Source organism: Camarhynchus parvulus, chromosome 10 (genome assembly GCF_901933205.1).
Source record: "Camarhynchus parvulus chromosome 10, STF_HiC, whole genome shotgun sequence".
Classification (NCBI taxonomy): domain Eukaryota; kingdom Metazoa; phylum Chordata; class Aves; order Passeriformes; family Thraupidae; genus Camarhynchus; species Camarhynchus parvulus.
In genome coordinates, this window is record NC_044580.1 from 19127588 (window position 1) to 19152654 (window position 25067).

The following is a 25067-nucleotide window of genomic DNA, read 5'->3' on the forward strand; positions in this document are numbered from 1 at the left end:
TCCAACTGTAGGTCTAATGAGATGACACTGTTAAAGTACTCTGCAGTGTAATTTCATTACATCCTGAGCTGTTACACTATAAACACAGTGGAGCTCTCCGTCATTCCTGGAAAAACTCCGAAATTCGTAAAGCCCTTCTTTGCAAATGGTGATGTTGTTTGTTCCCTGTTCCTCATCTTTCTTTTTTTCCCCCCTTCTGCTCTCTTCCTTTTTTTATTTCCATAAATACTGGCTGGTTGTTTTCTACCACTAGCCTGGTAAATCCTGCTCCTTTTTTTTTTCTTGGCTTTTAAAAATTCTTTTTGCCTTTTAAATCGTGAACAGGCAGCATATGAGGACAGCCTGGAAAATGAATAAGTGTAAATAAACATGAGTGTAAATAAATAGCGAATGCAGTGAAAGAAACAAAGGTCAACACAAGAATAATTTCACAGCTCTTTGTTAATTACAAGACCATTTGTGTGTTACTTAAATAATCATTAATTTCTCATTTACACTTTCCCTACCTTCCTTTTTACCCTGTGGCTATCATTGTCCTTTTTTCACCTCCCCTCAGTGTCTTTCCACATGTTTTTACCCATTGTGTAATACTCATTAGTTGAAATTCAGTGTTTTATAACACATCCTCCAAAGAATTTGTACCTTTCTGTCTCAAATCCTGCGTGTGAAAAGAAGGCTTTTGGGGTTATTATTCCTGGGGGTTTTATTTTTGTTTTTTTTTTTTTGAGTGTATGTGTTTTGTTTTGCTGTTATTTTGCTTTCCACCTAAAAAAAAAAAAAAAAAGCTGTTGCCTGCTCCTGACTGCTCCTTGTCTCGCTGCAATCCCAGGAATCGCCGGTGCTTCCAGCCGGGGAGTTCTCGGAGCCATTTGTGCACTTCATCACTCAATGGTGAGCTGGGTCTGCAAACTGCCATGCCCTGGATGGAAATGATCCGTGCCATTAACTCCCAGCTCCCCGAGACCTTCTGGCACTGCATCCCTTCCCGGAGCACGGGGGCTCGGGGGCCTTGGGCAGATGGGGCAGCAAAGCTGAGCAAACTGTTTAAATTATGTAAACGTTATTTACACAAAGGGTCGTAAAAGTACTTACAAGGGTTGGGCCTTTTTGGGGGTTTTTTTTACCTCTTTTTTAATAAACCTCGCCCTGAATGTGGCTGCTGAGACTCTGAGAATTCATCAGCCAAATTCATGTGTGTAATATCATTGTTTAGGGGGGTTTTTAAAAATATTTTGTATAAAATTGCCTTGATGTTTAGGAAGGCAAGCGGCCTTGATGAATTCATTGGCTTCTCAGCAAGTCATTTTTACTTTACAGTAAGTAATTCATCTGCAAAATTCATGTATGTAATGTCATTATTTAGGGTTTTTTTAAAAAAATATTTAGTATAAAATTGCCTTGATGTTTAGAAGGCAAGCGGCCTTGATGAATTCATTGGCTTCTCAGTAAGTAATTTTTACTGAGAGCCGTGGTTTAAAACACACCACTGGGTATATTTGCTGTCCTTAAAACGGAATAGTTCATTGGAAACCTTTTAAATTAAAGGAGAATTGGGGAGAAGAGGAGGTTGTAGAATAAAGGATACGGTTCTTGAGCAAGTAGAGGATACAAATCTGGCAGGTAAGAGATCCTAAAGAAGCAAAGCAAAGGGAAAAATCCCTTTTTAACTGCCCCACACCCCTCAAAATCCAAAAAATAATTTTAAAAGGGGAGGCATTTGTGCACAGCAGAAGAATTAAGGTTGAATTTTGTGAACATGGGAAGCGTTGGAGGGAGAACCATCCCCTCTTGCCGGGCTGGGTGAGATCAGAGGGAGCCACCAGAGTGGGAGCTGTGGGTGGGTGGGAGCAGGAATCCAGGGATGCGTCTTTACCCAGGGATTTTTCCTGCTCCAGGGATGGGTCCTTGTCCTCCCCCAGCCCCTCATAGGTTGGGCTTTGCACATTTTGGGGTTTTCTGGCACACGCCAGGGCTGCTGCAGCAAAAGTGACCCCATAAAACGGAATTCTGAACAGCTCATAGAGCAGAAAGTATCTCTGAGGCCTGCCACGGCCTGTAACAAATACAGCCACAAAAAGCAGGCTGATGAGCAGTTAATTAAAGTAACTAAATAATTAAAGTTTGTGTAACAGAGGCCTCAGTTTTCAGTGGTTTCAGCTTACAAAGACCGAGGGTATTTGGAGGATCCTGCAGCCCAAGCCGGGGTGTGGAGCTCCAGCTCCTTTCATCCTCCCCAAAACAGCGATGACAGGCTGCTCTCAAAAACCCCCAGTGAGGCAGAGGGAGGGACAACCTGTGCTAAAATCCCCCCAGATGTCAGCGTGCAGGAGTGATGGTGGCTAATAGGCTGCCTGTCCCGGGGGACAGGGCTACTTTGGGCTGTCAGATTAGAGCTGCTGCCTCAGACTGCTCGTGGGACTTGAGTATCTGAGGGGCTCACAGTTATTTGTAGGGGAAGGTAAATTGTGTCCTTAATATCTCCAATTTACAGCACAGCTCATTTGGTATTTTATACCCAGTGCTTTATTAGCTGTGCTTTGCAGTGGGGAGAATTACTGCTTTAAAAAAAAAAACCCAAATAAGGAGCCAACTATATCTTATTTAAGCAATCAATTTGGAATAACCATGAGAGATGTCAAGTGAGCAGCATCCCAGACTTTGTGCCAGGCCCTCCATAAAGCCTGGCTGCTTGGATGGAATCCAATTAGTCCACAGGCAGCTCCTGGTGGTCACCTCTGTGCCACGTTATTGTGTTCCCTCACGCAGCTAAGCACGGCCTCCAGAGCTAATTGCACCTGTTGCAGGGAAAAGCAGGACTGTTTGCATGAGAAACATGATCCTATAACCAGGTTAATGCTGTGTAATGAACTATCACCCTGCAGGGTAATGGAAATAAATGGGGGAAAGTGAAGGTAGGAACCCCAGGGTATTGCGTGTTCGGAGGTGGAGTTGGATTTCCCACCTGTTTGGCTAATTCTTTGTGTTGAGCTGTGTCATAATCCCCAGAAAAAATGGTGTGTAAATACAGAAATCCACACAAATGGATTTAAAAGTACAGCATCAAATACAAATCAAATGAGCAAATACATAATCCCCACTTTTCATGGGGTGTAAATACAGAAATCCACACAGTGTGGAGCCCTAGATCACATAAGGGAAGGCTGGGAGGGAGGAAAATCCCATTAATATTTTGGTTACTGTTAGGAACCCTGTGTCTCATACGCTGAAATTTTTCGCTCTGTGATAAAAGGGATAAAGTACAATCGGAAAAATGGGAATCAGCTCTCTGTATTTCCTGGTTTTGGGGATCTCTGTATTTACACACTCTTCATGGTTACAAACAGTGTGGAGCCCTACATCCCCTAAGGGAAGGCTAGGAGGGAGGAAAAACCCAAAATTAATATTTTGGTTACTGTTAGGAACCCTGTCTCCCATTAGCACCTGATAAATTTAAGAAATACACTTAAATTCTTCACTCTGCTATAAAAGAGATAAAACACAATTCAATATTTCAACATTTCAAATAAAACAATTCAACCTTTCAACATTTCAAATCAACAAGCAGTTGTTTTGATACAAACATTTTGTTTTATGACACAGCATGAAGAAGCAGCCAAAGGAAAGGCCAGCACCTGAAGATTTAATGGTGAGTGAAACCTCAGTTTGGATTTGTCAGTGAATATTTTTTGGTCATTTACATAGAAATTTATCTCTTTTTTTCCTGCATTTTTCAGTGTGCTCAGTGTATTTCTCTCTAAACTCTTCCTGCTTGTGCAGCAATTCCATATTTGCACCCAAAGCAAGGGTGGAATTGTGGTTCTGAAGTTGGTGGTATTTTGCTGTTGCCTTCACTTGTGATTTGGGGAGTTAATTCAGAACCTTCACAGCCACTGTCGAGTTTCAATCAAAACCATTTTGATGCTTGATACACATTTTCTTCCAGTTTGGATGTCCAGGGATTACAGCTTAATGTAGGTCACTCCTTGTCAGCGTTTGCCAGCCCGAACCTTCCCAAAAGTGAGGATTGAAAACAGAGAGTGGGGTTAAAATATGTATTTTAGTGAAGAACCACTGTTTTCAGTGATGGTCACGTAAAATTAGACCAGATTGGCTGCAGGAGAATGAGAACATTTGGTGAGGTGTGCCCGTGGAAGGGCTTGGAATCTGAGCTCAGAGCCCACTTCTTGTGCTGGCAATTGTCATTTTTCAATTATTAATTATTGCTATTTACAGCAATTTATGTAGACTCCCAATCCCCTCTGGCTCATGTCAAACACCTTTAATTTTTAAATGTTTCCTTGCTTTCCTTTATATTCTGCTTTTTGTAACTTGAAAGCTCCTCTAAAGCCATCATGATTTATTTGAAATGAAATATACATTTCAATATACATATTTGAAATTAATATACATCTGTGCATGAAATCTACAGAGATAATTGGAACACAGGAATAATTGTGAGGGGCTTGGACAGGATCAAGACACTGGTACATCCTCTCATTCCTTGCTACTAAGAAAGAGAATATTCTCATTGCTTCTGTGAGAATAAACAAGTTTTTCTCCTGCAGCAATTCTCTAGTTAAAGGCTAATCTGTGAAGATGCCCAGGGGCAGGTGTCTCAAATCCAGACCAGTCTCTTTCCTGGTTAGGAGGTATTTAACTGTGAATCTCATTTTAGGGATATTGACTCCACCAAATCTGCACTTGGAGTTGGGCACCTGCTTAAATACCTCACTGAAATGAAACCTTCAGGTTGATCAGAGCCCCTCCACTTTGGGTTTTCTCCCACCAAAGGCCGATTTTTGTCTTTTTTATGAACTTTTGATGGCTGGGGAATTCTTGCAGTTAGTCACATCTGAGAAAACTTGGAGCAGGTTCTGGAGCTGCAGCCACATTTACCTCGCGCTCCGTTCTGCCATGGCTGGGTGCCTCAGCTATTAAAACAATGGAATGGGCTTTCAGAAAACCTCTCTCTGCTTGCAAATGCACATTTTGGTGATGCAATAGGCCTGCCACTTATAAATAAAACATCTGCAGATCCCAGCGCCCCCCAGAAGTGTGCGTGGGGATGGTTGTGAGCAATAACACCACTCCAGGGTGTAGAGTCATAAAAATGAGGCCAAAGGGTGAGTGCCTGCAGTAGCAGGGAAGTGCACAGATTTATCTTTCCAACTACATGCCCTGGAGTGTGCTGGGCCCCTTTAAAGGAGGTGTTTTGTGAAATTATTTGGAAATTCCGGTGCCTCTGGGATAAAAAAAATAAATAAAAAAGGAGCGTTCCTACTTTTTAAACAATTTAATGCATTTTTTTTCCACCTCCTTTTTAGTCAGTTAGAAATGAGCTTGCAACAACGAGTAGTAACACAGGAGCTGCTCATTCCTTTATATTATAGAGGATATATGTAATATTATATATATTATATATTTATATTTTTATTTAATATTATCGTTAAACATATATTTATAATTAATTATGAATTATATAAATTATATTATAACATTAATTATATTGTTATATTGTGTGAATGATTTATTTTATATTATATTATAATTAATAATGTTTTAATATAATTAATATTATTTATATAATATTAGTTATATTCATTTCTATTTATATATTATATATTTCTAGAGTCAAACACTTTCTATATTTGCTTTTCCTCAGTCTTCTCAAGGAGCACTTTATTTCTAAAATTAATACAAATATATACATTAGCATTATGTGTCTGTGTACACAGATATACACACAGCATATCTGTGCCTAAATATGTGTGCAGAAATTAATTTATAATTGCTGGAAAACGGGGCCAGAAAAAACCCAAAACTTTAAATATCGTGGAATTAATGAGGTTGGAGAAGCCCTCCAAGGTCATGGAGTCCATTTGAGCCCCACCTTGAGCAGAGCACTGAGTGCCACATTCCCTGGGCACAAAAATCCTGTGAATTCTGGAATTCCTCACCACTGCATCCTTTAATTCCATCCTGCTGAAATTGCCACGTGGCTCTGGTGGATGGAGGGAATGCACAGAGGGATGCAGTGAAACCCTGCATCTTCAAGGTCACCTTCTCCCTGATTTAAACCAGAGCAGGGTTTCACCTTGTTCACTGCAGTTTGGGTTGGTTTATTGTAATTAAAAGCAGCGTTCCAGCAATGATGGGAGGTGTCACACACCCATCCTCACCTGCAGACACAGCTGTGCTGGAAGTCACTGTTTTGTGACCAGTTTAGGATAATTAAGGACTGAAAGCAAGTTGAAGGGAGCAGGAGATGAATCTTTCCCTCCTCTGCTGAAAATCAGTGGATTTTAGGTGCATTTGAGGAGCTGAGTGCCAATACCTGGAGTGCCAGGTTGGCACCTCCTCCAGAGTCCTGGGATGGATTTCCCCTGCCTGTCAAGCAAAAAGCTCTTTTTTATAAAACCCCAAATGTCCATTTTGTCAGGAAATAGGGCCAAAGCTGAGGCTGGGTGAAATTCCTGTTTAAAGTCAGGTTTTTCATTACCACAGATGTCCATGTGCAGGTGGATCGGGCTCTTGGATTTATTTATTTTATTATTTATTTACTCACTGCCCTTTCTTCCCTGCAGCCATCCCCAAAACAAGATATCCCATTGCTTTTTCTGGATGTATGTAATCAAATCAACTGACTTCTTCCACAGCAGTGAAATGAGGAATTTCACCAAGTAATGAGAAAAAAATTGTCCATTCAAGGAACAACCTCAGAATTTACCAGTGGTAAATTCACGCTGAACTTGCTCTAAAATGCTGCTCCTTTATCTCCAGTTTGTTCCCTCTTAAGAGAAAGGCAGAGAGCCAATTAAATTGAATATATTCCTGTATTATCACAGGGAGGACTGCACAGTACATTCCTCTCTGTCTCTCCCCTCCCTTTCTAACATGAAAAACTCAACAATTCTTCAGTGTAAAGAGATTTTTCCCCTTTGCTGTTGTGTTTTTTGCCAGAAACACAGAGTTTTTCTGGCTCTCAGGGCAGTGCTTATTCTGGAGTTGTGCTATGGCAGCCCAGGGAAGGTTTCAGCTCCTGTTTAAACCCAGGGAAGGTTTCAGCTCCTGTTCCTGTTTTTAATTCCCTTGTTGTACTTGTGGGAGATGTGGGAACAGGCAGCCAGAATGCATTTTTGAGTCTATAATATCTTGACAAATGTCTTAAGATATTTACATATACAAACTAACTGTTTATCTGGGAAAAAAATACCAATTACAGCCAATGAAATCAGGGTGCCTGGTCCAGAGCCGTTCCTGGCATGGGGAGGGGGATCGCTGGATGCATAGGAATGGGAAATTTCATAGTTGTATTAGGCATTGAAATAAATAAAATACCAGAGGAGAACAGGTTTACAGCATGTCAGTGGCTTTGACACAGATCATATACAGTTTATCGCACAATGTTTAAGTTGATACATTTAATAATTTTTTAATTTTAATAATTTAAATTGATACAATTTAAAATTTTTAATTTTTTTAAAATTTATTTTAAAATTCATAAAAATGTACATAGAATGTCAACATAAGAAATGTCAGTAATTTAAAATTTGAACTCGTGTTTAAACCCAGAGAAGGTTTAAAGTCCTGTTTAAAGCCAGGACAGGTTTAACTGCTGTTTAAAGCCAGGACAGGTTTAACTCCTGTTTAAAGCCAGGGAAGGTTTAACTCCTGTTTAAAGCCAGGGAAGGTTTAACTCCTGTTTGAAGCTAGGGAAGGTTTAACGCCCGTTTGAGGCCAAAGTCCAGGGCAGCAGCCAGGTTGGGGCTGGGCCTGTATTTACGGTATTTTCCCAAAGCTTTCCATCCTAAGCTCTATTTAATGGAATCTATGCATAGTAAGTAATCAGGTCAGAGAGAAGCAGCATCCCCTGTTTGAGATCAATCGCTGGCTAATACTTTATCTAGGCCACTTTATTATCTCATGCTGATTCCATTCCCATTCTCCTCCTCCTTTGTAGCGTGCACTTCAGCTGTGGTAAAACTACGCCTGGCATACATATTAAAAACATATACCCATTCTATCTGTATGTAAATGGGGGAGGCACAGCTGGATATTGCAGGAGTTTGATTTACTAATAGTTATTATCTGTTCTAGCTGTTCAGAGGCAGGGAGAGTTGCAGAAAACAAGCTAGCGCAGAAATTGCCTTTATGATATCACTGCCCTGCTTTGGTAATTGTTTAAAATCTCTTCTTTAGCTGCAAGCTTGGCCTCGGCTGCTGCAGATGGTTGGTGCTTTTTTTGGAATTGCTGGAGTCTCTTGGTGAGGGGTTTTTTGTTGTTAGTGCAGCATTGAACTCCTCCGTGATGGTTATTGGAACGAAAGGCATTTACGTAAAAAATGGTATTTGAAACACCAAAAGTCAGGAATGGAGCAGTTATTCTGTTGTGCTCTCCTGTTGTGCTCGCCTTTAGGATTTCTCAAGGAAAAATTGGGCAGGGAGAGGATGCAGTCACCTCCTGCACTCCATTACTTTTGCACAGATCTAATGATTCTTCTTCAAGTTGTCAACACAACCAGGAGCTTTTCTCCTTCTTAAAATTTAAATTGCTGACGCTTCTTATGTCGATATTTTATCAATTTAAATTGTATCAATTTAAACATTGTGTGATAAACTGTACATCATCTGTGTCAAAGCCACTGACATGCTGTAGACCTGTTCTCCCTTGGTATTTTATTTATTTCAATGCCTAATACAATTTTGAAATTTCCTATTCCTATGCATCCAGCAATCCCCCTCCCCATTCCCGGAACAGCTCTAGACCAGGCACCCTGATTTTATTGGATGTAATGGGTATTTTTTTCCCAGATAAACAGTTTGTATATGTAAATATCTTAAGATATGTGTCAAGATATTAGAGACTCAAAAATGCGTTCTGGCTGCCCGTTCCCACATCTCCAACAAGTACAACAAGGGAATTAAAAATGTAAGGTTTTAAGTAGCTATATTTTATGTAGCTTTATTTCAGAGGGTCTGCACAGTAGCTAAACATATTTGCAGTTAGTTGTGTTAAACCCCTGGTTTCAGCTCTCAGGAAATACTTTTATGGTTTAAACAAACAAGTGGAGGATCAGCATAATCCTGCCTGGATTTTCATCTAAAGCCCCAGAATAAAGCCAATAAAACACTGGTGCTTAGGGTTGTCAATAAAGGGCTTTCCCCCAGTGGTGTCAGTGAGGAGCCAGGGCTGGGGTTTGGATGGTGATGGTTTTTGGGATGGACCAGAGGGCTCTCAGCATTCCCTTTGCACAAACACACCCCAGAGATCCTGTGAGATCAGCTTTAGAGACCCGTGCTTGTTGTGTGCACCTATCCAGATGTTGGGGCATCATTGCTGAATCACAGGGAGCCAAGAATTTTCCTTCTTCGGCTACTTTGTTTTGTCCTGGGCCAGTGCAGGATCTCCCATCAGGGCTGATAGAATTGTCTGTGCTTGGAGCTGTGATGAATGGCTTTGTCTGCAGATGTTCAGCCTCTCCTCTGTTACAACGATCCCAGTTACTCACTCCATGACAAGGGGAAGTTCTGACAGACACCAAACACAAGCAGATGTGAAGGAAAGGGCTCTCTCCTGGTTTCTCAAGGAAAAGAAGTACAGAGCCAAGTATTTTAGCTGTTGTAAATATAGAATTGTTTAGGTTAGGAAAGGTTTTTTAGGTTCATCCAGTTCAATCATGAAATATATGTGGTAAATAATAAACTGGGTCTTCAGTCTCTCACTTCAGACATGCAGTGGACAAGGAGTTCTGGATCAAATCACTGAAGACAAATCAAAATTTATATTGAGGCAAGGATTTCACAGCAGGGCTCAAGATGCTTCTGTCACTGCGTGCTCAGTATCTTCCTTGCTCAAGATAGCTTAAGAGGAAAAGAATCTCTGTTTCTTCAGGTGGCAGCATTGCTCACTGAGCTGAGATTGGGAAAGGTGGCTCAGGAATGTTTCCCCCTCTGTCTTTCAGAAAAAAAAAAAAAGTGGGGGAAAAGCCATCTCTGTCCTTAGGGTGTGAGTTCTTCTGTGCCACTTGAGAAATCAGCTCTTGAAATGTAGACATCCATTCTATCAGTGTCACTAAACCCAGCAACCACCCAAGAGCAGGATGGTGACAGCTTAAGGGGTGGTGCCTTCATTCCCTGCCTGCTGCACCCATTGCCATGGGATCACCCAGTTCCTCCAGCAAATGGGAATATCTGGGAATAATATCTTCCCAATAAATGGGAATATTCCCCTCCTACCATGCCCTAGAGCTGCACAAAACAGCAGCACTTCCCTGTGAAATGTGAAAAGGAGTAACTCGAGTTGGCTCAAAGAGGTGTTGAAAATCTAAGGAAATTGGACAAAAACAAATTGGCAACAGCTTAGAGGGATACAGTTCATATTTTTTGGTTACTTGAGTCTCCTGGGCTTTGCAGTTTAATTTGAGCAAATGTTTCATTTGGCACTGCTGGTTGTTCAGTAGTTCTCCAGGCACAGGGACAAATATTTACATCTCACTCATTTTGGTAGCAGAATTGCAAATCTTTCAATTACTGCATATTGAGAAGTTGTGCATTTGCCTTGTTGATGTTTTATGTCAGCTGTCTTCTTTACGTATTTATTTTGAAAAATTGAGGAAAAAAAATCTGTTAGCAGTTCCAAAATTAGACCTCTGTCTTTAAATCCCAGAATACTGTCCTTTCTGTTCATTCCAAATCAATCAAGGAATTTGCTCTAACAGGCAACTGTTGAAATTCATGTACGATTTTTATTTGTGTAGTGAAATTGGCATTTTAAATCTATTCAGACACTCTGCATAGATTAAAATGGCTGGTGCTTGTGCAGTACCAGCTACGTATGGGTCTCTAGTCCAATTAGCACCTCAGGACACTCCTGCAGTATTAAATAAGAGTAATAATTGCCTATGAATAAGCAGAGTATAAAGCAGGAGATAGAGATATGGCTTCTTAGTGACCTGTGTGCATTATGCCTCAAATCCCTTAATCAGATTTGTGTCGCTTGATTCTTCCATCCGCAGAAATTCTGCTGGAGGATCAGGGCCTAAAGTAGTAAAAAATCAATTAATACGACTTTCTAATTTGTGCAGTTGACAAAAAAAAAAAAAGGAAAAAACCCGCATATAAATAGGGGACATCTTTCTCCTGAAGAGGGGCCGTGCTGAAAGATTTTTTAATTGGATTTTCATTGTGATTGACAGCGCTTGATTATGACAGTAACTTTATTTGGCTGGACTGTTAGAGTCCCCTTGTTCAGGGTGTTTTTTTTCCCTTTTTTCCCCATCAAAGGCCTTTTTTTCTCGGCGGCATTCCCGGCGGAGAGGCAGAGTTTGTGAAAGAGCCTTTTAGCACCTTTGTTGCCGCCATCCCTGGTGACGATTGGGCCCAGCTGGTTGCGGGTCGCAAAATGCTCCTCTCACAAAGAGAAATCTCCCTGGCCTCCATCATTTTAAGAGCTCCAGAAACCTGTTGAGGATTAGAAGTAGCTTTAGATGTGAAATGAGTGTTAAGTATTAGTAATCGGGAGATTAGGGCCCCGGGGACAACGGGAGATAAACAACCGCAATTAAGGCAAATCTGCCAGAGTAAACAAAATTGAGCAGAAACAGATGCCCTCGCCATTTTGGGGGATTGATTGGAGGGCACCGAGGAATCGATTTTTGTCTTGTTTACACTTCCAAACCCCGGTGATAAACTGGGAGGCTAAATATTTCATAGCGCCTGATTTTAGTTAATTTTTCTCGGCTCCTCACAGTGACCAGGCCCGGCCTCGCTCAGCCTTCACAGGGAGCAGCTAATTGCCTATGAAGGGCCCCTGTGTTTAAATGGGCTTGACAGGAATTTAAATTTTGTTTCAATCAACCTCTGTGCTCACAGCCTGCTCCAGTTTCTAATTTTTAAATTAAACATGATTTCTTTTTTATTTATTTTCCTTTTTTTAAGCCGCGGCCTCCCCTCCGGAGCCGGCTGCTGGCGCTTCCATCCGGGGCAGAGCTTGGAGCACACGGTTTTATTGAGGCTGAAACCCCAAAATACAGCCCTGGAAAAGTTCATTGTCCCATCAATGTGCATCTGCCTGCTGGATTTGATGGGAGAGGTTGGGGAAACACTCGGCTGCTGTAAATCGGGATGAGCCTGTGCCTGCTGGGCTGGGGACAGCCAGGTTTCCACCAGGGAAAGGCTCCCCTGGATTAAAACACAGCTCTGAGCGTGGAAATGGTGCTGGTGGCCTCGGTCCTTGTTTCGTGACCTTGGGAGGGGTTCAAAGGAATTTATATTTTTTTTCCCCAAGCCAACTAGTAATGATATATTTTGCTCTCTCTGTGTTTTCAGCAGGGCTCTGTGTGTTTATTCCAGCATTGTTTCATACCTGAGCTTTCTCTGCTCCTCAGACGAGGAAATTTGGCAGCACCTTCCCCTCCATCATTTAATACTTTACTGAGTCCCTTCACAGAGCCTGCCAAACACGGGGATGTCGTATTGCACTCCGTGCAGGCAGTGTGCAGCCATGGAATGCAGGATGATCGTAGTGGTACTTCTAAAAACAACTTGTTCATTTGCAGAAACTTCATCACAAAAATGCTAACGAAGTACGAGCTGTTCCATTCTCCCTTTTTGCTTCCAGCCACATCATTTTCAGGGGTTTTTTGCTTTTGTTAATTGTTGTTATTTGTGCCTGTGTGTGCACACAGCATTTTCTTCTCCAAGGTTTGGGTGAAAAACATTTAGGAGATTGTTTCAGTTTACTTCAGCTTAGTAATTTGCTTAGCAAATTTTTTTTCCCCAGTAGAAAAACTTGGGGAAAACAGTTGTTTTCTTCACCCTTCCCCCTGAGTCTAGGGGAACACTTAGTCCTTGTTTGAAGGAAATTCTGTATCAGCTCTGAATTCCTGACGAGCTCTGTTTGGTGTCACGAGACCATTCCTGGCTGGAGCTGAGGACACTTCTGCAGGTGCAGCTCCACCAGAGTTCAGGTCAGGTGTGCATTTCTGGTGTGAATCTCTGCTCTTTCTGAGCCCCCAGTCTTTCATTCTCATCACAGCCAGGTCTTGAAGCTCACGAACTGAATCGATTTCAAATGAAGCCCCACCAGAAGATGTGCTCCAGGCACACACCTAATGAGCTCCAGCTACTAATGGGCACTGAGGCCACAGACCAGACCAGAGCTGGGCAAAAGTCAAAGCTCTTCCATCCCCAAAATGTTGCACCGAGCGTTTCACTCAGCAGAGCTGCTTCTGTTGTCGACAGCTTGCTAATGTTGACAGACTCCATCAGCCTTGGGCCACTCTCCCCATTCCTCCTCTGCAGCTCTCCTTAACCTCAGCAGCACTTGCAGAAGTAAACTCCAATTAGATTTCGGTTGCTTTAGTTTGTTTTAAGAGTTTTTAAGAGTCATAACACAAAAAGTGAAATACCTTTGCTGGGAGCTGGCTCGTTTTTAGCCGAGCAGCGCGAGGAGTGCCAAGGACAGTTTCTGCTTTAACAACAAATATCAAAAGCAAAGCTGCTGTGGAAAGAATGATCTGCAGATGGGCAAATAGATTCCTCTGTGCCACAGCCAAACCCTAAACCCTGTAGTAAATTTCAGACCAGTCTTTGCCACAGGAAAGGAGCAAATAGCAGACCCGGGGTCCTGCAGGAGGAGGGGGTGAGGGATTTGAAGTCAGGGCCAGCTGGGGAGTGGAGCTGCTCCAATTCCTGCTGTTCTCACCTGAAAAATTCCCTCTTGACCCTTTGTCTGGTGATGAGTTGCCAGCTTGGACACATCAGTCAAGTGCACGAGGGGGTCTCTGAGGTCTGTTTTGGGGTCACCAGCTGTCCAAAACTTGGGAAAATAATACTTTAATCATAATGAAGAATCTGTATTGCTGTTTAAAATGGAAATTCAGGTGAGGTGTGTAGACAGTTGCTGTTTAGGTTAAGGTGTTGAGGTCAAAGTTAAGGTGTTCTTCCTCCTGGTCCATCCATCAGGCCTGGGGACTGTTGTTATTTGAATACAAATTCTGTAAATTCCAGGAGAGTTTTGGTGCCTCAACAAAACTAAACCAGCTGAAAATCGCTTGCAATTAACTTTATCATATAAAAAGGAAAAATGCATTGGTGAAAGTCAATCTACAAACAGATAAATAATAGGGGGAAAAAGTACTTCTTAAAAAGGAAGAAATATAACCCCAGGGCTTCAGTGCTTAGTTGTGTTATCCATTTATCTTTGTTTTGCATCATCTTTTCACTGTCTCACATATCATCAGAGGGATAAAATCATTAGTGTGCTAATCTAGGTAGCCATAGTTCTAAGGCTGACCTAGGCTAATCTGCCTTTGCAATTTCAAGTACTATGTTTGACTCCTCTGAAAGTAACCTTAAATTGTAGTCTTGTAAGAATTCCAGAGCTGTATCCTTCACTCCTTCTCCTAATGAGGTTATGACCAAATGCTCATTATAATTGCTTTAGACTCCTTTTAATTTTCAAGCTTATTAATCATAAGAAGAGTTATTTAAAATTGCATAAATTAATCTTAGATTAAAAGCCCATCAAAGCCTCGAAACAATTAAGAATAAGTAGGATTTCCCTGGGGCAGCAAGTTTTATTTTAATAGTGTAGTCAGGTGGATATCAGAACATTGAAGTATGGTAGTGATTAATGTATGCAAAATTTAAATGAGAGTTTTTAAATGGCAAATCTAAATCACATATTGACCTAACTGTAGGCTTTAACTGCATTGTCTGTCATATATTTAAACTGTTTAGTAATCAACATTTTAATTACAGTGTATGTTAGGGAGGCCATGCAACAAACAAAACTCCCCACTTCCCGAGTGGAGCTGCTCAGCAGGCTGGGCTCTGCTCTCAGCTGAGGAGAGAGCAAGGAGCAGAAACTTGCAGGAAAATAACCAGACTTGGTTTTCCCTGTGGACGTGTTCTTGTTCCTGCCTCATGTCCAGCCAGAAAACGCCACTGGTCCATGCTGGGAGTGCTCAGGGTTGGATGGGAGCAGCCTGGGCTGGTGGAAGGTGTGGAAGGGGGAGGACTGGGTGGGTTTTAAGGTCCTTCCAGCCCATGAGTGGGGGATGCCATGATTCTGTGGTGCCGTGGTTCCACCCCCTGCTCTGGGGCTTTGTCTCCAGCGCCCAGCTGAGCACAGCTCTGGGGTGCTGGAGCCTCTCCAGTGCAGCAAGCACAGTCCTTGCCCTCAATAGTCTGAGGACAGAACAGTGAGAGAGAACTGGGCCAGCAAACCTCACTCCCAGATCAGGCACAGTCCCAGGGAGGAGCTGCAGTTTTAGGGTTAAGCTCAATCTGTGATCTGCAATCCCATTTGGAAGAGACAAGGAGGCTGCAGCTGACCTTGCTGCAGCTCTGGGACACTCTTGGCAGACACACAGACTGAGCCTCCCAGTCCCTGCTGTTCCAAGCACTTCAGGTGCTCACACTTCCCTTAAAAGGGTTTTTTAAAAATCCCAAAATTTCAGAAGGAAAACAAGAGATGGAGCAGCTGGATCACACTTGAATAGTGTCCTGCAGGGTCCTTTCGCCGTGGGTACGTTCTGTGTCTCTGTGGATTCACCTGTGCCCAGCCTGCAGAGTTCTGACCCCACTCAGGCCTCAGAAGCTGCGTGGAGCATCCCCTGAGGATGCCCTGCCACCTTCTGTGCCTGTGAATTAACCATGTTTTGGGAGTCTGCAGTGAGAGAATTGGCCTGAGGATTCCTCGCTGCTATTCCTGGCTGTGGGGGCCGCAGTTGGATCCTGTGGATAGCTGGCACAGATAATTAGAACAGCTTTTAGTGTGGCTTGTCCTTGGAGGCAGCAGCTCGAGATGGAAAATCCTCCAGCACTGGAGGCAGGGCTGGGATGATGAAATCCTGACATGTGCTGAGGGCCCTGCAGGGGGACCTGGGGTCAGTTCGGGGTGGTTTGGGTTACTCAGCACTTTGTGTTTCCAGGAGTTCTGGGAAGCTCTTTGGGTTGCTCAGCACTTGGTGTTTGCAGGAGTCCTGGGAAGCTGGTGCAGCTCCAGAGCTGAGCTTTGTGTTTGTCCTGTTGGAGGTGGGACTTGTCCCCCATTAAACATGAGGATGGGCAGGATTTCCCCTCAAATCCATGCCCTGAGTTCATACAAGAGCTGTGCACAGCACAGGCACCTCAGGAGCAATGGGAGAACCAACTGGTATGTGCTGCTGGACAGCCAAGTTGGAATTTTTTGGAGTTGGAGGGATGAGCTGCCAGCCAGGCTTTCCTGATTTAACATTTGAACAGAGCACCTGGAGTGGGGGAAGGCCTGGAACATCCCAGCTGCTCTGGGAGCAGCAGGGATTTGGTGGTTTGCTCGTGTTTCACATGGAGTTGGTGCTGGCAGGGCTGGAATTCTGCTCAGGTGAAGCAGGGGGCAAAACAGATCCCAGGTGTCCAACAGAGAGCTGGGTCAGAGGATGCTCTTGCCATTCCCAACTCTTAATGCCAGGGAGGAATTAGGGAATGGCAGGGAAGGGAAGAAGGCTTCCAGCTTACACTTTATTCTTCCCAGGTGCTGAGTTTTGTGCAGGAAAAGCTGCATCTGATGCATTCAGGGCATGCCAACACCTCCCAATAAACTGCTGCATCTTCCTCATCCCCCCTATAAAAAACTGCAAGTTAAGCAGCGAGTGAGCTCCCCTCAGAGCAGCCTGCAGCCAGCAGTAATATTTATTTTCTCTATTTGTTTTAAGCCTGGGAAGGCTGTGGTTTCCTGCACACTGTCCTGATGGAGCCCTGCCCAGCGAGCGTGCAGTGCCCCCAGCCCTAATGTGCCATTAATGATAGGTTAATGTACAGTATAATGTTTTTTGGACTATGGGTTCATTACACTTCTGAGTGCAAGGTCCTTCTGCAGAGCGCCCAAGGTCCCATTGCATTATATCATGCAATAAAAATACCCTTTTCATATCACACACTAATAAACTGTATTTGAAATGCTGTCTGAGGGCACGGCCATTGTCTTCATAGGCTGTGGCTGCAACAGTTGGGATCTTTTTTATTGTGGTTTTTTTGTGGTCTTGAGTTCAGAATTTTTTTAATGGAAGGCATGGTTTGTCTGTGCTTCTTGGTGATAAATGGAGTTCAGGCTGGGAGGGTTCCTGGAAAAAGGAATGTTAAAGGGGTGGCACCACTGCAACCACTGCAATGCCACTCATTTCCCAACCTTCCTTGCATAAGCATGAGGAATTTTATTATCATTTTTAATTGGCTGCCCTCCCCAGTCAGCCTCTCACTGTGCCAGGGGAAAAAAATATAAGGAGTGGGTTAGATGTCATGTTCTCCCACCATTTGGGATTCAGGTTTCTGCCGTGTGCTGTGCCCCAGGGAGCACCATCCTGGGGAGGAAAATCTCTCATTTTTGGTGATTTCCAGGGAAATCTGTGTCTGACTGGCATTTCACACTGGGAATGTGCTTTGTCACCATTGCAGGCTGGTAGCTGCCTGTTCCATGGACCTTTAGAGCAGTCTGACATAAACACTGACTCCTTTTGTGCCTGAAATCCCAGGCATTGCATGAGGGGCATTGGTCTGAGCCTCCCTATTGCTCTCCAAACACGAACATTTTATGGCCAAAGGTTCCTGTTTGTGGGAGAGGCTCTCCTGAAGCTCTGCTCTTCCCTGGATTTGTGTGTGAGGGGCAGTGGAAGTTGTTCCCTGTGCTTTAGGCTGAAGAGCTGAAGGGATTTGGGGCTGGGGGTGATGATTTTGTATCCCAGAGGGAATTTCATCCACCTGGAGCAGAGCTGCACTCTCCAGGTGGGCACTTGGAGGTGGAAGAGGCCCATGGACCTGCAGCCCTGCCCAGGATGCCATGTGGCACTAAGCTCAGGGTGGGTTATTATCAGAAACAAAGATTTTTTGTAGGTCAGAGGACACAGCCATGGAAGCAAATTGCTGAATTTTAGGGGTAGATAAAATGATGGAACTTTTACCCTTGAATAATGGGGATTTAATTGACTGGGCTAAATGATTGATGGTTGGTGAGCACTGAGTTGGAATTACCAGGGCTCTGTGTTCAGGGGGGCACTGCCCTTTTAATTTCCTGTCAGGTATTTAAATCCTTCACCTCCCCCTCTGCCAGGAGCTGCCCTGTGAAAGAGTTAAACCTGTCTGGTGGGACACTGCACCTCGAGAAATGTACCCTTTATCAAGAGAACCAGAAGAGACAAGTTCATTTAAAAAGCCTGGTTTGTCATTGTTTATCTCATTTTCAGGGTTGACACACAAAATTAGGCTGCCTGACACTCACTGGGGGCCAGCCCTGGCCCTGTCCTGCCTGACCTTTCAGCTCCAGGCTCTGCAGCAGCCACTTCCCATTCCCTGCAGGATTCCCAGTGCATCCCACTGAGCCAGGGCACAGCACACCAGTACCAGGCCAGTAAGAAAAACCACTTTGGTGCTGGATTTTCTACCTCTCTCCTGCTGCCTGTGCTGAGTTCCAGATATTTTTAAGGCTGAGTTTTTAAAAACCTGACAGCTGAGGTTTCAGAGCTGAAATTTCATTTGGAGCAGCCTAAATGCAGGGATACCCTTGGGGGTGAGGGGGCTTTGGCTGCAGGGTCTCTCCATCCTAAAGGGGAAGGGACTGGCTGGAATGTTTGGGTTTGATTGCCCCAGAGCATCTGCTCTGCCCTGCCTGTGCCTCCTGACTGTTCTCTGCTGCTTCTCTCTCGTGTCCTTGGCTGTTCTGCTGAAGAGGTGAAACAGCTGCTTCTAGGCTGTGTTGGAGATAAAAGCATTTCTCTTATTCCTGCGCTTTTCCACCCAAAACCACCCCCGTGCTGGGCAGAACACCTCATCCTGTCACTCCCTGCCTTGTCCAGGGTCCCTCTCCAGCTCTCCTGGATCCCCTTTAGGCTCTGGAAGGTCAGTGCACGTGAAGGATGCACGGGGGTTGTTAAAGAGAGGAATTTTAGGACATCACACACATTTACAAGCAGAGGAGCAGATTAACAGGGTTTTTTTGGGATATCATTTCACCCAAACACCATTCAGCAACTGCTCAGCTGTCCTGGAAAGGGGCTGGCTCAGAACACAACGAGCAAATGGAATAACAAAAAAAAAGAGCATTTCCGAGGGGTCTGGGCTGCCTCCCCTGCTCAGAACAGGCTGTGTGGGCACCACGGATGTGCAGGGAAATCCACTGCTCTGAGGCAGTGCTTCACAGCCCTGCTGTGGCTGTAAGCACGGGCTGCTGCGTGGGGTTTGTGCTGCAGGAGGGCTGTGTGTCTGTCCTGGCTGACCCTGGCTGTCCCCTTGCAGGGCCACCCCTTCGTGGTGCAGTACAACGACGGCAATGCCGAGGTGGTGTCCATGTGGGTGTGCAGGATGCTGGAGGAGCGGCGAGCCCAGGGACCCCAGTGAGCCCTGCAGCACCCCGGGAGCTCTCCCCACACCAGGATCTGCACCTTTGGACTCTCGGTTTATCCAGATCCAGGATTTTACTCCAGCTGTTTCCTAGAAGCATCAACAATCAGGGTGTTTGTTGGCTGCCTTTTCCTCACCGCCACATTAAGGAATTTTCTTAATTGTTTCTTTTGTTGCTGAGCAATTTCCAGGTTTATTTTCAGTTATACTGTACACAGCCTTAAAGCAAGTATTTTATATCTCTATTTTTGGGTTACTGAATGTTCTGTTTCCTGACTCCAGAGTATTTTTTAACTGTTGCTCCTATCCAAGTGTCCAGAGGATTTCCTGACAAGTTGGTGGCTGTCTCTGAGTGCAGGCAGCCACTCAATACTGGGTTTAAATGTAAAACAAAAGCAAACAGACAAAAAAAGAGAAATATCTGAGCTTGCCCACCCTGTGAGGAGGTGAGGGGTGCCAGGAGGGTCAGCATCACACCAGTGAGTCACTGGGAATGCCCTCTCTGCTCCCAGTGCCAGCTGCTGCGGCATGAGGAGCACCCATGGTCAGGCTCTGCGGGCTGATCCCTGAACCAGAGAGGGTTTGCTGAGGTGGAAAAGGGGAGGGGAAAGAGGACAGGCCTCTGCTCTGGAGCCGGGCTGGGAGAGCTGGGAATGTTCCTCTGGAGAAGGGAAGGATCCAGGAGACTGGGGACAAGGGATGGAGGGACAGGACACAGGGAATGGCTCCCACTGCCAGAGGGCAGGGCTGGATGGGATATTGGGAATAATCCTTCCCCGGGAGGCTGGGGAGGCCCTGGCACAGCTGTGGGTTCAGGCAGGTCAAGCACAGGCTCCAGGTTTGGTGTTCCAGGAGAAAGGAATGGCTGCAATGTCTCTGCTGGGTGTTCCTGCCTCCTGCAATTCCTGGGGACGCTTCCACAACAGACCAACACGGGTTGAATCATTCCTTGTGTAAAAATGCTTAATAAAAGGAAAAAAAAATAAACCATGGATGTGAGAGGCAGGTTTGGGGTGAGTGAGTTGGGTGGGAGGAGGTTGGGGTTTGTTTGCTTGTCTTTGCATTAGAAATAAACTTTTGCTAAAAAATAAAAAAAGACGCAGGTGGTTTATTTTCTACCAGCAGCTTCAACCCCCCCCCCACAATTCAGTGAATTATTCCTCCCGAACCACTGCAAATCCTAAATGTTATTCTGGAAGCAGCCTGGAAAAGACTTGCTTTCCTTCCTTGGAGGGATCGTTTGTCTTCTTTTGAAGTGTAGAGGTTGCAGGCATGAACTTACAGACTAAAGTTTGTCTTAATTGCTCTGATGTCACAACCTCGCTGGCAGATAACAGGCAATGAATGAGGCAGCAGCCCCCGTTCCTCCAGGTCCTTTTGCTAAAGTGAGACAAATTCCCTCCCTGTGAGCCAGGCAGGGCATGGCAGCGCTGCCATTTATTTATCCCTAACAGTTCCAGCAGCTTTCCCTGGATGAAAGGGCTCTTTCTCCCTCTCTCTCTCAGATTTGGTTTAAAACTCAGCAATCCCGGGGCTTTTCCTGCTGCTTTTCCTGCCAGGGAGGTTGGGAGGGGAGGACTCACCCTGAAAATCCGTGTGGGATGGAGCTGGGAAAAACCTCCTGGTTAAAGCAGGGACAGAATTATAATTCACGTGGTTCATCAGTGGGATGAGTCCCGGGGAATTTGGAGCTCCATCCCTTTCCTCTCCCAAATCCTGGGATTCGGTGCAGCCAGGGATCTGCTCATCTGCCCCTTCCCAGCAGAATTTGGGGCAATAGGGCTGTGATCCATTTGATCCCTGGATACCCGACAGAGCACAGGAGGGAAGTTTGGGATTGAGCAGCTCGTCTCAGCCTTGCTGGCATTCCCAGCTGAGACCTTCCCAAAGCTCCCCCTCCTGCCTGGATAGGGGGTCTGGGGGTGGTTTGTCCCCACATGGACCCCAATTCCTGCACCACCCATCAGCACAGAATATGTCCCATCTGTGCCAAAACTTCCAGTATATTCCACATTTCCCTTTCCCACTGCCCGGCAAAGCTCCCGTGAGAAGAGGCCGTGGAAGTTCGCCCTTAAATCAGCACAGAATTAGGAAATATTTTGTTTCTCGTATCCCGTGGCCAAATCCAGCCCGCTGTCAGCATTCCCAAGGCAAAGCGCCCGTCTTTGTTTCCCGGAGAACAGCCTGAACAGCCGGGAGGGGAGGCGGGGCTGCCGGGGTCCTTTACCTGTCGCTGTCCCTCGGCCCCACGCCGGCAGTGTGCTGGCGTTAGTACCTGAGCCATGGCCGGGAGCAGCTCTCGGGAGCCCCATCTGATTCCCTGAGAGGAAAACCCAACGGGAGGGTTGGAGCTGGGGGTGGGTGGGTGCTTTCCTGCCTCCCGGTCCTGCAGGGAAAGTTCACCTGGAGGCATCCATGGGAAAGGGATGGACCGCGGGAGTGTGCGGGCAAAACCTGGGAATGTGGGGCTTTGTTGGGGAAAAAAAACTCCTGCAGGGAGCCAAATCCACTGGTGGAGAGCGAGAGCTGCGGGAGAAGCGGCTCGGCGGTGACAGAGGGGGCGAGGAGGGGCGATGCCACCGCAGCGGGCACTGGCCTGGCTCGGATCTGTGGCCCCAGCGCTGGCCTTGGGCAGGACAGTCCGGGAGCCACCGGGACAATCCCCCCGGGCAGGACAGTCCGGGAGCCACCACATCCCCCGGGAGCTGCAGCTGGGCTGGGCAGGGGCAGGAGGGCAGAGCAGGGACTGTCCCCGGTCGCGGCTCCGCTCTGCGGGGGCTGCTCCGGGGGCAGGGCACACACACAGAGCCCCTTCGGGCAGGGAACAGGATAGACAGATCCCGTCTCCAGGCTGTTCCAGGGGTCCCCGGGCTGCTCAGCTTCTCGGACACATCTCCGTGCTCTTCATCTCGCTCCCGTTGGGATGCGACAAACACAGAGAGAAACGCGGGGACAGCCCCGGGGAGCCGTCCTTGCCCAGCTGCCACGGGCCGGCCCATCAGGGCACAAACACAACCCAGGTGCCCGGAGTTACCCGAGAGCCTCAGAGGATCCAGCTGTGCCCCTCTGCCCCCAGGGCAGGGTATTTATGGTGCCTCTGCCCGGGGAGCCAGGTAAGGAGCATCCAGAGCCCCAAATGCTGCAGCTGGGTGGGAGCGATGTCCCCGCGGGCACAGCCAGGCCTGGGGGGCACCGGGGCTCTCCAGGGGAGGAGCTGGAGCCCACTGAAGGATGGTGAGGTCCTGAGCTGTAGCCGGGGTTTTAGGGTAACTCATCTTCAGCATTCCCGGGGGGTTTCACAGGCACCAGAATTTGGGGGGTGTCCTCTAAACTTTCTGGCCCTCTCCTGCTCCCCCAGCTCACCAGCCTGGACTGGGAAAACCTAACGGGGAAAAAAAAATTAAAAATCTCCTATTGCAGTATTTGGTCACACCGAATAAAAAAAAAAGGTTGTGCAAGCTGCTCTAGAGGAAGGTGTCCCTGCCCATGGAGGTGGGGTTGGAACGAGAGGAGCTTTAAGGTCTCTCCTAACTCAAAGCAGCCACAGCGAGCCTGTGATCCTGCGCCTTTCCCGTCGGGAAGCTGCAGCCGGAGCTGCAGGAGCCGCGTTACCTTCGGCAGAGGCTCTGTCCATGAAGCACCGTGCGCGCCCAGGACAGGATTTATGGATTGAGCCTTCCCGGCTGCGGCGGCTCCGGCGCCGGGCCCGCGGCGCAAGTTCAAGGTTTGTCAGAGCCGGAGAGCCCGGGAGGTGTTTAATGGCAAATGGATGTCTGGGGCTTTTATGGGCAGCAGCAGGAGGAGGAAAACTTCCCCGCGGCCAAGCAGAGCGGCCAGGCCCGCGCAGGTGAGTGCGGCTCCATCCCGCAGCGGGCACGGCACGGCACGGCACGGACTGAAGCGCTGCCCTGGCCTCGTCCCGCTCCATCCCTGCCCAGTGCTCCGTTCCACCGATCGATAAATTCGTGCCTATCGATCCCGCGCTCTCCGCAGCCGCTCCGGCCCAGGAAAACCGGGGAGGTTCAGAGGCGCAGGGAGGGTTTGGGGGACCACAGAGGTGAGGGGCGGGGGACAAGGGGACAGCAGCTGCGGGTTGGGCCTGGGGCACACTGGGGAGAGCCGCGGATGTGTTGTGGGGATGGAGGGTGTGTGGGGTGTCACGGGGGAAATGGTGGGGGCCATAGAAAAGGGGGCGCACACACTGGGGGATGCTCGCTGGGAGAGCCGGGATGCACGGAGGAGGTGCAGCGGGGCGGGGGTCAGCTGTGCCCAGCCCTGGGGAGGGATCCCGGGGCGCCCCGAGAGGAAGCCCCAGGCTCCCCGGAGCCCCGCACGGCCCCCGCTGCTCCCCCCGGCCCGCGGGGGCTCAGCAGCCGGGTCAGGCGGAGTGTGCCCGGCCTGCAGAGAGCCGCCGCCCGCTCCCTTTGTCAATGTCCGGTAATTAAAATGTCACCGTTTAATTTTCAGGCCTCTCGGAGCAATCTTTTCCTAATAAAGAGTCTAATCGAAACGCTCCTTCCCCCGCCTCGGCGGGAAGGGCCGCGGAAGAGGCTGCGGAGGTGCAGAGCCGCCGCGGATCGATGGAGAGAAGCCCGGATTGATCGGCCTCTAAAATTAAATTTATTGGGGTCATGGTTTTATATGGTGCTGATACAACTGTTAAATGGGGAACATTCATTTCCAATAGGAGGCGTTTATTAAACTTCCACTGAATTAGACCGCCGTGATTTATGTGGCAATCTCGGCTCAGCCCTCCAGGAGCGCGGGGCCTTCCGCGCCCGCCACGCGTGATTATTTATTTATACACCCGTGACACGGCTCCCTAAGTTTTAACCTAAATTATCCACCGGCTTCTTCTGCCAGCGGCACCGGCCCGGGGAACGGGGAAGGATGGGGGGTCCCGTCGGGGCGCTGCGCCCTCCGCGCCGGCCGCGGCCCCTCCGCGCCCCCCGGCCCCGGGGGTGTCCCGGGGGAGGGTCCCCGGTTTGGGGGGCGGCGGAGCCCGCAAACGTCCCGGCTCCCGCGTGCGGCGATCGTTGAGCGTTAATTAGAAATTCATTACAATTAAAAGCCGCGCGCACACGCCTTAATTACATCTGATTTTTAATTCCGAATCCGTGTTTACACAGTAAGCGAGACGTACCTCCTGATTATCCCCAATACTCTTTATACTGTACTAATTATGTAAATTAAACCTAATTAACTGACAAAAACTGCAGTCAATTCAACTGTTAAAAGATACGGCAGTCGCGAGGAGCGGGGAGCGCGGCCGGGGCGGTGGGGCCGGGGTCGGGTCCGGGGCCGCTCCCCTCCCCGGGGCTCCGCGCCGCCGTCGGGGCGAGCCGGGGGCCGCCTCCGCCGCTCCGGCCGAGCTCCGCGGGCACCGGGCAGAGGCACGGCCCGGGCAAGGGCACGGCGGAGGGAACCGGGGCAGAGCTGCGTCCTCCCGGAGCCCCCCCCTCTCCTCCCGGCCCCGGCGGTACCGGCTCGGTCCGCGCCGCCGCCCGCTCCCGGTGCCTCGCAGCCCGGCGTGGCTCCCGCGGGTGTCGAGCGCCGCGGGATCATCCGAAACGCGGTGCCGAGAGGGGCGGAGGGGCTCGACCAGCGCGGGAGCGTCTCACCGCGCTCCTGCCTCCGTATGGCTGGAGAAGGGGGGGGCTGGCGAGGATAAATAATTAAAAGGCGAGGAA

At 47.4% G+C, this 25067-nt stretch overlaps 1 protein-coding gene and 1 long non-coding RNA gene across 3 annotated transcripts in view; both read left to right on the forward strand.

Annotated features, from left to right (window-relative positions):
• MAP2K5 (mitogen-activated protein kinase kinase 5) overlaps positions 1-20389 on the forward strand; it is a 117648-nt gene extending 97259 nt beyond the window's left edge. For both annotated transcript variants that reach the window (XM_030955117.1, XM_030955118.1), the window contains 3 exons: positions 830-891; positions 3601-3646; positions 19273-20389. In XM_030955117.1, coding sequence (XP_030810977.1) covers positions 830-891; positions 3601-3646; positions 19273-19374 — 210 coding nt within the window. In that variant the 3' untranslated portion in view covers positions 19375-20389. The remainder of the gene's footprint in view (positions 1-829; positions 892-3600; positions 3647-19272) is intronic.
• Positions 20390-22079: 1690 nt separating this feature from the next.
• On the forward strand, positions 22080-24238 carry LOC115907609. The gene is made up of 3 exons (XR_004061051.1): positions 22080-22490; positions 22919-23101; positions 23845-24238. It is a non-coding gene; the product is annotated as an uncharacterized LOC115907609 (long non-coding RNA).
• The last annotated feature ends 829 nt before the right edge of the window (positions 24239-25067 follow it).